The following is a 15,898-nucleotide window of genomic DNA, read 5'->3' on the forward strand; positions in this document are numbered from 1 at the left end:
TTAGTCTCGATTCAGATACGATAATAATCTTTATTTATTTTTTGGGATTATTAATTTATTAATTTTTGGATTATAAACGGAGTATTAAAGTATCAACTTTATAACTCCGTTTTTACTGGTTATATTGACATAAAACAAAGACTTGCATAGAGATTGAAGTAAAACAAAATAACCACAAACAAGTTCCAATCTTTTTCTTCCCCACACGGCGCCCACTGGAGCGCCGTGTGGGGAGGAGGGGGGGAGGGAGGCGAAGGAGCGGGGGGGCGCCTTATCAGTGACGTCCCTCTGTTATTGATCATCGCGATATTCCATCGCTTTGGCGCCCCCTCTGGTGCGGCACCCCTATGCGCCGCATATAGTGCATACCCACTTTTTGCGCCGATGCATAAGGCTTTATTTTAATAGTAACTGTTGAGCTGTATACCTGGGTCAACTTTGGAAGGCGGATAGAACTTTCTTCGCGGCAGAAGATTGAAGTAAAAGGAAAAGGCACGTTCGTGGATTTTGATGACGCAGCGGCCGCTCCATCCATTCGGCATGGGAGCTAGGCTGAGAGGATCCTGAATTGCAGCGTTATCCTGGTCTACTGCAAGGCAATTTCCGGTATTTTAATTTATGTTAGCGTTGTACATGATATTGTATGGCAGTTAACATTCCCCAGAAAAATAAGAATAAGGTCAAGAACGAAGTTAATTTCTTCCCGAACAATTTGAAAAAAAGTAATATCCGCAAAAATATAACGAAGATGTCCTTCCTTCTCGATCTCGCCTCTCAGCAGTTAACCCATGCAACTGAAAGTCCCGCCCTCTCTCGCCAATAACAGTAATTTGGAGTATCCCGTTCCAGGCGTTCCATCAGGAGAAGAAAACGCTTGTGAACGAGGTTAGCAGGGATTCTACTCATCAGGATCACTGAGCCCTATCCGTAGTCTCAGGCCACTAGTGGTCTGCTCACTGCTCTGCATTCTCGCCGCAATAATCCGTCCAGAACATTAAACAAGTTCAAACCGAGTTTTGAGCATGCAACATCACGACCGTCCCCGGAATGAGGTTTCACGCACGACATGGAACAAATACCAACTTTTCTACAAATGCACTTTATATTTATTGATATTTTGTCTGGAGCTCGAGAGGAGCGTGTCAGGTAAGAAAAATCAAGTTACACTTCTTGCTTTATTTACCTACAAATTGTAATTCATGGAACTTAATGCTAGCCTTCTTTAAATCACGGCAAACTATCGAACTATCCAAAAAGGGGAACTATTGTTACCCCTTTTTGGATGCTCGGTAACTTATGCCACGAACGAAAGTGCAAATTCTAAGTAGAACCAGATGTGAATAAAGGAGGGGGAGGGTCAGGGTCATTTTTATTCATTTATTTAGTGTTTATCTACTTTTATATCAAGTCTGCGGAGTCATATTAAAGTTTATATTTTTGTTTATTTGAGTCGTTTTGCCGGATGTTTATAACCTACTCCACATTTTGAAGTGCCGTAGACCGACGCCGTATTGGGCCCCCCACGGGCAGATGTGACCTTTGCATCCTGTTATAGACTGCAATTAGCTTCAGTGTTCCAGACCGTCCATGTCAGCTAAAGCTCACAATAAATATTTGCCCAATTATATACCTGCCTGCAAGTTGTTGTCAATTGCCTGGTGGTTACTTTGTACAAAGATATTCTTAAACTGAACAATTGTGTGTTGGCATACTTTGATCAATGATAATAGATAGACCATATCGTTTTTCATCAGGCTCAGTTTTATTCGGTATCCTTACCTAAATACGTTTTGTTTGGCAAGAATACAATTAAGTCATATTAAAATAGTGGTGGCTTGTAATTTCCCCTTAGACCTTGTGCAGTACTGCCTGCTGTTGTTGATGTGCACAATAATGTTCTGCCACTCAGTGGAGGGATTATCTGGCCCATCTGTGCTTTGGCAATTATCTCCTAATGAAATAAATTATTGGTGAGATGTGATTTAAGATAGTGAGGCAAGGTGGGTTTTTTTTACGCTGGTATTGGTATTCTTGAAAATGTCGTCCAATGAAACATTGCAAGTCCTATAACGTTTGCGATTAAAAATGTATTTGCATTGTGATAACATCAAAGTAAATCTTTGGCTTTCTTATATTAAGCCAAACCCATTCTGCCTTTCACTGGCCTTCCTACCCGATGTAAAACAGCTAGGATAGGATTGTCCTTTCCATTGTTTATTCCGATATTGACCACCAGTCGATATTGATGTGCAGTTCTAGGTCACACTGTCCGCGTTTCAATTGAATCTAAGTAGGCCTATAGCATGCCAAATATCCAACAAAAGTTTCCCCAAGGTAATCTATCAAATGCTATGTCAATGCTGACCAGTTTTATAAACGTAACAAATCAGCTACAAACCACACACTTTTTGTTATCTCAGAGAGGCTTGACTTGTCTTACTCAGAAGAGTAACAAAGTAAGCCGACTGCAAGGTCCTAGCTGTTTGCTAGTTGCTATTTTTTCTAAAAAATTCTAACGTCTGTCCAAATAACGAAAGTAGGACACCGTTTTGGGACATACCTTCTAAGTATTTCAGTCAATATGAAGAGAAAGAGAGTGAGAGAAATAGAAAGTTGATATGTAGGTATAAAGATAAATGGAAGGATGGATTGATAGAACTGAAGTAAATAGGACTTTAAACAGAATATGATTGGTCTAATTCTGCAGAGGGGATGAGGGCTTCGGGGAAACTCAGCCCCCTCTTGGCACGCTGGTGGTTCTTGGCTGCCGGCGTTAGCCTGAAAAACAGACTTTCGTGCACAAAAAAGAAAAGAAATTACAGGAAAGAAAGAATAACAAAAAGTGTGACAGGACAAGAAGAAGCAGGAGGGGGCAGAAACAGTTGAGCTCACAGCAAGGGGGGAGGTTAAGTTTCATACGGTAGACACCAAGGTTTAAAATCTGAATTCTGGAATTCGTACTTTGATGCTCCCGAGAGGCTTTTCCAGCCAGATCAAGGCCAAGCTGTTCCTTTCCTCTCAGGAGTTTCAAGCCACACTCTCCTTGCCTCTTTTGTATTCACCTGGCGGCCATCTTGGTTATGTACACAAGCTTGGGGATGGAACTGAAATTAGAATTTAGCATCCAGTTTCCTCACCCTGCTAGCGTTTGGCAAGATTGAACCAAGATGGCCGCTAGGTGAATAACCCTTTCTCTCTTGTTTGACTTTAAAAACAACAAAGTGACAGTAAAAGCTTTTTAAAAAAAAAACACAGGGTGCAGGAGACTATGGGACTCCGTAATTATGTCTGATTACACCATGGAAGGCTCTGTGTGATGCCTTCCAGCCATTGTCTTCTGCTGCTTCAATTTTAGACCCGAGAAGGCCGACATGGGTTGTTAGGGACGCACACATACTCACCACAGCTGTGGCATGTGTGGCAGTGAAGAGACTAGAGCGGGATTACTGGACATGTAATCACGCAGTAGGAGTTCTATTGCGCTCATTGTTTAAAACTGAAGGAAGCGCCAAATGTCACCAGTTTGAAATGTTAAAGTCGATCAAAGGAGCGTGGACTTCAAGGGCGGAAGGGGGGTTAGGGTGGGGGCCGGGGGGACTGTAGTTTGTAGTTCCCACGCCTGTGTGTGGGATTAAAGTGTTCCTATTCATTTTTAAAGTGCTATGCTGTCTTTGCACCTACCCCATCTCCAGGGCTTTTGCAGTCGCCCGGGGAGTCATGCATGCAAAGTGTTACCTTTCCAATCTAGTGATGGATTCAATGATTCTTTTCCTTGATTCAGTTTGCGTCGGTCAGTTCGCCAAGAAGAATCGTTCAGAATCGTTTGCTGGAGTTTCCGGTAGCGGTGAATCGAATCAAGGAATGCACGGTCAATCAGACTCAGCTCCAGACTTGATTTAGCTCTGATGACTCAGACTTGATTTAGCAATGATGGTGGGGGTCCCGGGTGGAGAACGAACCATGAAAGAGTGGGACAGATTGACGAGATATGCAAATATTTGATTAATCTGGCATGACACACAAAGTACAAAGACAGCATGCATTTACCATTTCACTGATATTGAATCGTATTATCGTACGCTCGCTCACTAAGCCTCTTCCCCCTTCACCACTCACAGTAATTGAACTAACAGTGAGTCAGCGACTAGTGGGTCCGGGAGGAGTTGAGTCTGAGAACAAACGAGACGACCGCGAGAGAAGAATCCGTTCGGTTCGTTCTTGTTAAAGATTTGTTAATTCGAACTGATTTGGTCGCAAACGACCCATCACTATTCCATTCTCCGATATCTGACCGCCAGATAGAGACACCAGTACAGGCCTGTGTACATTTTTCCCAGATCGCCTGGCCTGATCTATAGTCCTGTTTTAAGTACTAGTACAAGAACAACACGAGGGAGAGAAAACCACATATTTGAACGGAAGGGTGATGGTTTACTTTTCCCCAAATTCCACTGACTTTGGTGAGGGTCAGAGGTCCCTCTTTGTTATTATTCTGTCAATATTTTCCTTTCATTAATTGTTGTTATTTTTGTAAGCAGCAGCTCATGTTAAAAACAAAATGTTACAGTATATATATAAGATAAGAAATAAAGACAGAAAGAAAAGGAAATAAGAAAAGTGGCACATGAAGTTTCTGGTCTGGGGCCTCATTACAGAAAAAATCCTAACTTCTCATCCTAATTTAAATTAGGGACTCAAAGATAGGAAAAATCCTAACTTCCTATTACAGAAGCAGCCCCTAGCCTGTTGGCCGTTCACTATCTTATCTCCGCCCTCTATCTTATCTTAATTTAGGTAATCCTAACTGCTCTGTAAATCAGATTTTCGATCTGCAATCGTCAGTTTCTGCGCTCAGAATGTGCATGTGATTGATAGAACGAGTTACTTTTAACATTAACAGAGACTGTTGATAAAGGATCTTTGTTAATAACGGCAAGATAGTTGCACTGGTACGACGTCATGGCGGGTATTGATACAGGGAACAAGAAGAGGAGTTATAAAGTAGTAAAGTAATTCTTCCACCAAATTCAAAATGTAATGTCTTTGCAGGCGATAAAATGAAATTAAAATATGATCAGGAAAATTTAAGAAATCATACGCGGCCTCGGTAGCCTTTCAGACATCACGTTTCTGTTGTGTTGATCCTCATCTTCATTGTCAAGCAGACCTACTAGCAGTGCTGCTGCCATTTTTTTCAGTTAGGCCTAAAAAATTAAAATTGGCAAAAAAAATTGTTTGGTTCCGGTTTCCGACAGACCCTGTCAATTTATGTGTGACCCAAATTATTTGATGAGCTTTAAAAAAAAAAAAAAAAAGATTTATTTTTATTTTTATGCAAACTAAAATTACGTTTTGGTACAGCACCTCTTCATTCTGTACAAGGATGAGCGGATTTTCTGGTTTTTAAATGAAAACAACCTACCTATCATTCGCTGCCGCTGGAAAAAATAAAATAAAAAAATAAAATAAATTCCCTACCTACCCACTTTATTTTTTTTTAGGCCTTATTGACAGTTATTTTGAATTTAGGACAGGGTGTATGGCCACCTAACTTAGGGATCCTAACTTAAGAAATTCCTAACTTAGGATAGTTCTGTAATGGATAAATTCCTATCTTAAGATAAGATAGTATTTCTTCCTAAGTTATGTTAGGAAACCTCCTTCTGTAATACAAAAAAATGCCTTCCTAGTTCCTATCTCAAGATAGGATAGGATTTCAGAGTTAGGAAATTTCTGTAATGAGGCCCTGGTCTGGTTCCACAGGTCTTCAGCTCACAGTTGATAACTAACCCCACCTTTCTGATGCAGCACTACTTCTCGCCACCTGTTAAAACTTAAGAGTGACACTTTTTACATTTAAAAGATGCTTCTGTTTCCTCCTTAACCGCTAACCACTGCCGTCTCCGCACATTTAACCCTGCTCAACTGTAACCCACACACTGAAGGGTACATTGGGGGAAGACATTAAAGGTCACACTAGAATAGAATATGCAAATTAATAAGTCTAGGGTCTGGACTCTGTGCACAGGGGAATTATTCTGTGGTGATTGCCATCCTCAACACAATCAAACTTGTTTCACCGTTTACTTTAAATTAAAGTACAGTCACATAAATTCAGAGTGAGAGTGATTATCAAAACTGATGACCCCTGACCCCCCTCCACATTAGCCATCTATAACTGTGTCCTATGTTTTGCTGTTTCCTCCCCTTTCCACTGGGCAGAGAGTGTGGACTCTGATGTGTTTGCCTTCTACCACACGGGGGCCAAGGCCTGCTTGGGAGTGAGGGACCACTCCCTCTTCATGTCGCCATCCTGCGACGATGACACCCATCGCTGGAAGTGGGTGACCCGCCGTCGCCTCTTCAACCTTGGCTCCTCACTGTGCCTGGGCCTGACCACCGGCAATACCAGCGCGGAGGATGGGGTGAACCCCACACTGGGCGTGTACACCTGCAGCCGCGAGCCCCACATGGTGCGCTGGACCTGGCATTGCAGTCATGTGCTTGACCACCTCAACAGTAACCTGTCGATGAAGGTTTTATTGGCTGCGAGTAAAGATTCTGCTCTCACAACCACCGATGTCCCGGAGGTGGGGATGAAATGGCAGCTCCATGGGGAGGAACAGGACCTTTGCACTAAATCGTACCACGGTAAGTTAGCTAACGCACGTTTTTTCCCCATGTTAGGTTATTTGGGTCCTGTAGCATTGTTTGGTACCACGCAGTGTCACAATTTTTGTTGCAATGTGTACGATTGAGCCTCTCCCAATAGTAGGCTGAAGCCCCTCAGAATTCCAATTCTAGTTCTGTCCAGTCAAATTAGCTGTGCAACGGTATGACGCAAACTAGTGCATCTGCTGTATGTGTGGGTTTGGTTTTTCAGAGTTTCGATAGAAAGATTCCTCCTGTCAACAAAATATGTTTTTACACTGCCAAATATGCCCGTCTTATGCACGCCTTTTTTCCTGGCATGGTCCGTGCGTTTACACTACCCGAGGTCAATTGCCGGCTTGAGCTAGCACCCCAATAAACACATAAACCCTAAACACATTGGCGGTTTCAATCTGATGTAAATACAATTAGACGGCTCCGCGGGTCCAGGGGCGGGACTTGGGAAGAAGTGTTGCTGCGGTGAGAGGTGTGACAACAATAGGTCCAGGTTATTTTTAGCTATGAGCTAGTTGAACAACGCGGATCATCTGGGATATCTGCTTCAGTGTTGTTAGGTTGGGTGGGCTAGAAGAGGCTAGAAGCTTCTGTCATGAGATGATGCCACAGCTGCTCTGGAGCTCTGGAGGCAGCCAGCTGGCTTCCAGCTGCAGATACCAAACATTATATTTCAGAGTTGCTAAATTAACCTAAACATTTAAAGTATTCTTAGCCATCAACATATTTGTTTAGCATTTTCATCCCGAGATGAGTTCTTCTCCCAATAGCAGTTTACAACAAAGCTTTGTTTTCAAAGTAAATATAATTTATAAGAACACCATTTCAGGGAGGTTGCTGGAGAAATCTAAACTGCAAGGATCGTTCGCTTGTTCCCGAACCCGGGCCTGACTGCAATTAAAAACATGTCAACTGCAACTTTTCGAAACACAAAGATTTCCAACATTCTCAACAAATTCTCAATGCTTTCTCTGCGAATTGGAGGAATATGTCAGAATTTAGCCAGCCATTGGCCTTTCAAAGTAGCTGGTGTTTGCCCAGCCAGTGGTGGGGGAGTACAGGGAGGATTGAAAGATGGGGAGGGGCTTTTTATGAGGACTTCAGCCACTTGTTTTACACGTCTGCTGCCCTACTTTCTGTACTGCCCTCGGGTGGAGGGTCCACCTCTGTATATTTTGATAATGTTGTGTATCGCTCTAGAAAACTCTCTCTCTCTCTGTCTCTCCCTCTCTGTCTCTCTCTTGCTCTGTCTATCTCTGTCTTTATCTGTCTACACACCCGTCTCTCCTTCTGCCTCTGTCTGTCTCTCTCTGTCTCTTTCCCCCTTTGATGCTGTTTCTCTTTCTGCTCTCATCTCTCTCCCTCCCTCTCGCTCTCGCTCTCTCTCTCCCTCTCGCTCTCGCTCTCTCGCTCTCTCGCTCTCTCTTTACTACCCTTTTCTTCACACCCAAGTGGAATGCAGAGAGAAAATTGGCAACCTCTGGGCATTTAGCTCTGCTCACTGAGCCATTGGGAGTTAGTTCACCTCATCTGTGTGTGTGCATGTGGCCTCATGAAATGACCGCAATAGCAACCTTATCTCAGTCTGTAAATTTGTTTTCCTTACTGTTTTACAGGAAAATTATTTACTTTCCTTTAAGGGTTGTTTGAGGCAAATCTATTTTACTTTGTCGCTCATTGTACCTTCTGCTGATCAGAAGAGTCTGCAATTGATGTGGTTGGATTGTTTTTATGCAAAATGTTTTTTTGATTACACAAGGCAGGGAATAAACACATGTGGTCGTACAGTTCAGGAATGTTACGTTTCTGCTGCTAAATGCTGTGATTTGATGTCTTTATGCTGTTTTATTCCTAATTTTTTGTACTTTTCAGAGATTTTCACAATCCAGGGGAACACCCAAGGCCGTCCTTGCTACTTTCCCTTCCTGTACAATGGAGAGTGGTTCCACAGTTGTACTGCCGTTGGTCGGGAGGACGGACATCTTTGGTGCGCCACCACCTACGACTACGGCAAGGACGAACGCTGGGGCTTTTGTCCTGTCAAGAGTGAGTCAACGTTTCCCACCACCTGGTTTTCTACCTCTCTCTTAGCTCCAATCCCAAAAACCTCCCCTCCCTTTTTCTTTTTTTTTCTTTTGAATGTTCCTACCTACCCAGTGCTCAAGACTGAAGCCCTTTTCACACATGCAGTCCAGGTGTGGAAATGAACACCCGCCACATGCCATTTGCGGGTGGATTTGTATGGTGGTGGGTGAATTGTGTCACTTCCCCCGCTACTGTGTCGGGTAATACCAGAGAGTGTCTAATATGAGGAGAATAGGCACTCGCTGGTTAGTTCCGGTTTTCTGGACTGGTTGCAGTAATAATCTCTGTCCACGCGGGGTGCTCGCAGGCGAGTCCAGAATGAATGGGAGCCTATGGGGTTTTACCCTCAGAATCCACTTGTCTCACAATGTAATATTTTTTTCAAGTAATTTGAAAGTTGCGTTCAAAAGGTGGGGCTAAGATAATAAACTCAGCTGAATATTGCATTTTTTAAGGTCACGTATCTGTTAAAAAAAACGAAATGTCAGAGGTACTGCTTTACGGCAGTTTCTGAATCACTTCTGCGCCATTCCCTTTTCTCGTGGCATCCGCAACGATAACACCAGCTGTTGGAGGTAAGGCTTTTTTTTGCTTAATACACTAGTAAGAGAGTTTTAGTGAGCTAAAGTAAAAAAAAGAAATGCGCACATTTTTTACATATGTATGTTATTCACAGAGAGTGTTTTTTTTTAATCCTCACTAGTGCCGATGATAAAGCTTTTTTTTTAGTAACGACATCGCTGTTGATTTCTATCTAGTGCTAGCTGCTATCAGCTGGCTGGCTGCTGGCTGTCGGCTGAATATCTATCTTTCTCCTGAAATAGAAACCTGGATTTTAATCATAATTGTAAGAATGCATAAACTTAGTTTACATCAGTAAACAATCTCCTAGAGAGCACAGTGTTCGGTTGTACTCCTCATGCCTCTTCCTTTCTTGATCTCTACAGTTGGACCTTGATGCTGTCATAACGGACAAGCCTTCTTCCTCTGTCCTTTTTCCCTGCCTCTGTTCAGAATGTTCAGTGTTGTTAAATCATTTCTCATTTTTTTGTTTATTTACTATTAGTTACTGTTCTTATTGTGTTCCTGTTAGTGTGATGTTTGAATAAACTTGCCTGTTGCTATGTTGGTATAATGTTTGTATAATTACTGTTTCAATGTGACCTAGACCATGTTTCTCATTTAACAAACATGTGTAGCTTATAATGTGTTGCAGGGCAGAGAAATTAAATTCAATGGCTTAAAACAAACCCATCTGTAAAGATCAGTGAATGCATAGAAATAAATGACAAGTGGTGTAGATGCCTCTGTGCAAGGTCATTAGACCATGACCTAGTAAGTCCTACAAAAAAAACAACTACAGTAATAGCAGATGTTGAAGTTGTTAAATCGTTAACAAACAATTTGTATGGAACAATCGGTTAAGGTAAGTTAAGTGCTTGAGTCTCGACACTTTAGAGAATGTCTAGCGCGCAACTTGAATAAGCCATGTGCGATTTTACCCGGGCTCCAGCGCAACTTTCCCTACCAGGTGCAGCCTCAGGTAGCCTAGGACCATTCAGACAGGAAAAAAAGACAATGACAGATGAAATGATATTGAGCGAGACATTGACCGTACCATGTATATAACACATTGAACATTGAACACAAGAAATGGAAGAAATTCCATTTATACCCATGTACTATCACCATACATAACTATATAAAAAATAAAAGTGCCTGCAGGAAAATATAAATACAGTACGCAAAAATTAGCTTTGACGGAAAGTCCTCTGATTGTGCTTTAGCTTCAGATGCCATCAAGAGGGGTCTGGGGTCGTAATCAGTCGCAAGTCCGTCCCTGACCAATCAGCATTCATTAGCAGAATGCTAGCGTGTACGGCCAACAACGGCCCAAAATGTAAGAAATAGAAAGGACATAAGTACTCATTCATTTGACTTTTGAGCTATAATCTATATTGAAATTGCGGAATCTACAATAAAATTTGCGATATTTCAACGACAAGCAGGTGAAAGAGATATATTTAGCCGTCTAGCCCCATAGACTCCCATTCAATCTGGACTCGCCCGCGATCACCCCCAGTGGATGTCTGATGGAACTACAACCAAGATCGGTACAATGGGGCGTATAGGAAGTACCTAGGCTCTTCGTAGACGGGCCCTGGTAATACCAGAGCAGATACCTGTGTGTTGTTTATCATATGCGGTAAGAGTGTAACGTTTTAAACTCAGTTCCTTGGTAGAACCCACTTACAGTAAAAATCACTTCTGATGGAAAAAAAGATGCGTATGAAAAACACTTTTCTTATCTATTGTTACTATTATATTGTTTAAAATGTACGCATATATAAAAAATATATATAGCGTATAAAAAGTGGCTGGTAAAAAAAAGATGAGTGGCTGGTAGATTTTTTAATCTACCTGCCACAGTGGCTGGTGGGCAAAAAAGTTAATTTCAATCCCTGGTGCAGTCTTACCATGCAAAGTTCCGGAAGATTTCCTGCATGGGGTCATGTGCGAATTGGACCAGGAATCCATATTTTGGGAAATCTGCACAGGCAATTTGCTTGCCAAGGACCAAATAATATTTCCAGAACACTGCCTGTACAGCTGTGTTTTGAATGAAAGCAGCACTTAAAGGGTTATGTCCGTCCGACCTGAGGCGCTCACGTAGAGCGAGCAAAGCAATTATAAGACCCCGCTGAGGATGTACTTCAAATGGTGACTGTTTATCTGGACTCACAAATGCTTTCAGGTGATCCGATAACAATCGAAACTGGACAGGTTCCAAAATAAGCTTGATACTCTCAGTCTGCATGTTTAATTGCATTAATGGCATGGCAAGTGTTGCATGTATGTATATATATATACACATACATGAGCCCTTCAACCCTTTATCTTCAACCCTTTATCATTTTTATTTTTATGGTTCCCTTCTAACCACCCAAACACATACTTTACTCATATTTCCTCAAAATGTAGCTCATGATCTAACCAACATTTTTCATTTTTCTTTTACCAATGTCAGCCAACAACTGCGAGACTTTCTGGGATACAGACCCGTTGACCGACAGCTGCTACCAGTTCAACTTCCAGTCTACGCTGTCTTGGTACGAGGCGCGCGTCAGCTGCCAACAGCAGGGGGCAGACCTGCTGAGCATCACCAAGCTGCATGAGCAGACCTACATCAATGGTAAATGTCAGAGATGTATGATAGGATATTATGTGATATGCACGTTTAAAGGTCAGCAAAAGCCCCTGATCCCACTGGTAAAATAAGGGGTGAAACATGCAGTACCATGTGTTTAACCATTAAACCCTTATTTGGGCATGTTGATCTGAATTATGCACATGGAGGACAGGCTTGTACGGTTTAACTGCCTGTCCTTCCGAGATGCTAGTATTTCTGTCACATTGTGTGGCTTGTACGCTACATTTCACAAATGCAAAACATTATCCGAATACTCCTAATGAAGTATATAAAGAGGTAATTTTGCAGGAAAACAAACAGGCCAAGGCAATGACATTTTCTGGAATGTCTCGAATCATTTCCTGGAATTAATTTAAAATGGTTATTGTGTCACCATAACCAAGGTTTTTCTAAAGGAATAATATTTCAAAACTTGTCGGTTAACATAAAATAAATCATAATAAAGTCCCTGACATGTACTTATCTCCAAAGATGTTTCCTTTTGCCGTTGATAGGTTTACTGACTGGCTACAGCGCCGCTCTGTGGATGGGCCTGAACGACCTCGACACCAACGGAGGCTGGCAGTGGGCTGACTCTTCCCCCCTCAAGTATCTCAACTGGGAGTCTGGTGAGCCAGGCAACACCGCCTGTTTAGCTGTGCAGCTGAAACATAGATAGGTACCGCAACCACAAAGTTCAAAGTTTATCTGTCCACAATGGTTGTAGTCATTATAGGCTTGAAATCCAGGCTTTCGCATTTCTGCAACGTTATAAATAACAGTGTCACTACAATATCCGATAAAACAAGAACAAGGAAAAGTATCAATCAAATTTGAATATAAATGTAAGAGCTACTATGTAATGCTCTCCCAGATCAACCAAACCATGAGGAGGAGGAGAACTGCGCTGTGATCAGAACTGAGTCCTCGGGGCGCTGGCAGAACCGGGACTGTTCAAATGCCCTGCCCTACGTCTGTAAGAAGAAACCCAATGCCACCCTGGATCCTTTCACCACCGGTGAGGAGCAACCATGGAGTAACCAACATCTAACATTCACCTCGTTGTCTTTAGTACTATATCTACTATCTCTGTATTAGGTATATGCAATAGTTTTCTGTGCAATACATTGACAAAAGAAAGCTACATAGCATATTTCTTTAACGGTACTGAAGAACCTCTTCTTTCTTATTCCTATAGCTCCAATCAATTGTTTTTTTGAATGTTAAAGATATGAAGAACCTCTTCTTTCTTATTCCTATAGCTCCAATCAATTGTTTTTTTGAATGTTAAAGATACTGCTAGTGTTGGTCCAAGGGAGTTTTTTACTGTTGAATTGACTTCCAGATTCTAGGGTATTTATATGTTTTTTAATCTCCGCCCCGTCTTTACAGATTCATGGGCCGACGATGAGAAGTATGAGTGTGACGTGGGCTGGCAGGCATTCCAGGCGGGCTGCTACAAGCTAGTCGCAGAAAAGACCAACTGGGACATGGCGCAGAGGACCTGCCAGAAGAAAGAGGCTAACCTGGTCAGCGTTCACACTCTGCCAGAGCTGGAGTTCATCACAAACAACATGAAGAAAGGTCATTCACCATCAGAGTTATATTCACCATTACGGCTGGAAGGAACCCTTTATTAAAGAGGCCGATCATGAAACTAAAATGCTTTTCAAATCACAGCTTCAGTCAAACTATATTTAAGGAAAAGTAGTTGACCACCCGCATTATTAATTGCCATTAAAGCTTGATTCACCACTTAACAAAAGATACTGATCATTAAACAAGAATGCCTTCAAATACTTTTAGTCGTTAGGATTTCAGATGAGTTGCTACTTCAGTTGAACTGTTATTTTTTTGTGATTAACCCATTTGTGCGTTCAGACTCGTTATCACATTTGGGAAGCAAAAGCTTTGTATATTGGGCTTATTAGCGTAAATTCAGACTGACAGACCTCCATGTGTTGGCATACGGTACAGTGGTGTGCATTCCATACCTTCACTGTGTCTCGCGTGGGCGATAGATGGAAAAGGCAACATTACCATAATATTTCCATTTGTGTCTCTAACCACAATCAAACCTCTGCACACCGACGTCCATCTCCTTCCAGACATAGAGGAGCTCTGGATCGGACTGCACGACACCGACATGCAGATGGACTTCCAGTGGACGGACCACACGCCCGTCATCTTCACCTACTGGCACCCGTTTGAGCCCAACAACTTCCGCAACACCCAGGAAGACTGTGTCTCCATCTGGGGGCCGGTGAGCACACCCCTGAACCCCCCTCAGTCCGGACCCTGATCGTCTGACTTCATGTAGGGCAGTGGCGCAGCCAGGAATTTATTGAACAGGGATTTGCTTAATTATACATATTTTTGGCTTAGATTTAGCTGTTTTTTTTGTTCCTGTAAGCATTTGTGCAACGTCAGTTTTCAAGGCTTTAATTTAACGGCATTTGTTGCCAATGCAAAACATCAAAATCGTTGTTGAACACAATAATGAAGGTACATTTTGATTTCAATTGATACAGAAAAATCTGCAAAACGAAATACTAATATCAGACTATGTATGATTCATAAGACTATAAGATATTTCTGGGGCTTTGTCACTGGTCTTACGTTATTGAGCTGTCAAAAAATAATAATAATAATCCCAATCTGGGAGTGGTGGTTGTGTTTGTTTCTATTAAGCAGCTGTGCTTTTGCGCCTGTGTTTGCTCATGTGGACGTGTGCAGGAAGGCCGCTGGAACGACAGCCCCTGTAACCTGACCCTGCCCTCCATCTGCAAGAAACCTGGGACCAAGAGCGAAGGGAAGACTCAGCAGAAAATCTGCAAAAAAGTATGCAACGTTTTTACCTGCTCAAATATTAGTCCTGCTTGTGCAGGTGGTTTTCCTTCTGGCACTAAGTGGGCAGAGCTAGCCAATAGGCAATAGTGGGCCACTTATAATATCCCCTTGGGCCACTCAACCTCCAGACCCCCCCGACCATCAGCTTTCAAACTCACCCCATGACAGGCCTTGCTGTAGTCTTCTTGTTGTTTTGTGTATTGTTGTTTAAAAAAATTATAATGCACTCAGTTGTATTCGCGTAAATCTGCCCCATATGACATCACTAGTGGGCGTGTCCACCAAGATCTGTGCTGGATAGATCAGTCTACCAGCCTACCCAGTGGACTGAAGTAAACCTTGCTCATCTATGCAGCACAGATCTAGGTGGACACGCCCCCAAGTGATGTCATATGGGGCAGATATTCGAAACGGCTTGTAAGGCTAATCACACTCACACCTGGTGGTATAATATGTACCCTTTAAGTTTGTACAAACGAAAAGTGATTTACACATACAATCTATTATAATAATAATAAAACTATTATTTGTAGTAAATTGGATAGACTGGAGAATTCTGAGTTTAAAGTCAGAATACTTAGAATAAAGTCACTTTAAAGAACCCATTGGGGACCACCGAGTTAGAGCAACCAATCACATTTAGGAATACAATGGCCATGGCTGGCTCCGCCCACACCGCCCCAAAGGAAAACCACCCACGGAGAAGATATTTTTTTCGATCAAGCAGGAAACACACTTGACACTGGGGAAAACCCCCCCAGTGACACTTAACTGACACTTTGTGTTATACTTCACTTTAAGTGCATGCTCAATGACTGATTTTCTCCTAGCAGGCTTTATTATTGCTCTTTAGAGTCTATAAATACTGCACTGAAGTGCAGTAGAAGTGGTACAATTTGGGTTCACAAATGTTCGTTTTGCATGAGCGCAAAATCATTTATGAGTTTGCAGTGATATGCTGCCATACCTATCATTAATATGATTATATATCATATTAATACGTATATACACCAAAGGAGCATTTCACCAGTGGAAACATCAATCTGTATTGGAAGTGGGTCATATATGTAGTTAAATAGTACCATACATTTCTAATTTTGTGCCTCC

General features: G+C 42.1%; 1 protein-coding gene across 1 annotated transcript in view; it reads left to right on the top strand.

Moving 5' to 3' along the window:
• The first annotated feature begins 439 nt into the window (after positions 1-439).
• The window catches only part of mrc2 (mannose receptor, C type 2), a 38,830-nt gene continuing 23,371 nt past the window's right edge, over positions 440-15,898 (top strand). The window contains exons 1-9 of the mRNA XM_060040451.1: positions 440-1,146; positions 6,223-6,651; positions 8,539-8,712; positions 11,780-11,944; positions 12,457-12,570; positions 12,816-12,959; positions 13,334-13,525; positions 14,050-14,204; positions 14,678-14,782. Of these exons, the coding sequence (XP_059896434.1) occupies positions 1,023-1,146; positions 6,223-6,651; positions 8,539-8,712; positions 11,780-11,944; positions 12,457-12,570; positions 12,816-12,959; positions 13,334-13,525; positions 14,050-14,204; positions 14,678-14,782 (1,602 nt within the window). The 5' untranslated portion in view covers positions 440-1,022. The remainder of the gene's footprint in view (positions 1,147-6,222; positions 6,652-8,538; positions 8,713-11,779; positions 11,945-12,456; positions 12,571-12,815; positions 12,960-13,333; positions 13,526-14,049; positions 14,205-14,677; positions 14,783-15,898) is intronic.

This window comes from Gadus macrocephalus, chromosome 2, assembly GCF_031168955.1.
Source record: "Gadus macrocephalus chromosome 2, ASM3116895v1".
NCBI classification, from domain to species: Eukaryota; Metazoa; Chordata; class Actinopteri; order Gadiformes; family Gadidae; genus Gadus; species Gadus macrocephalus.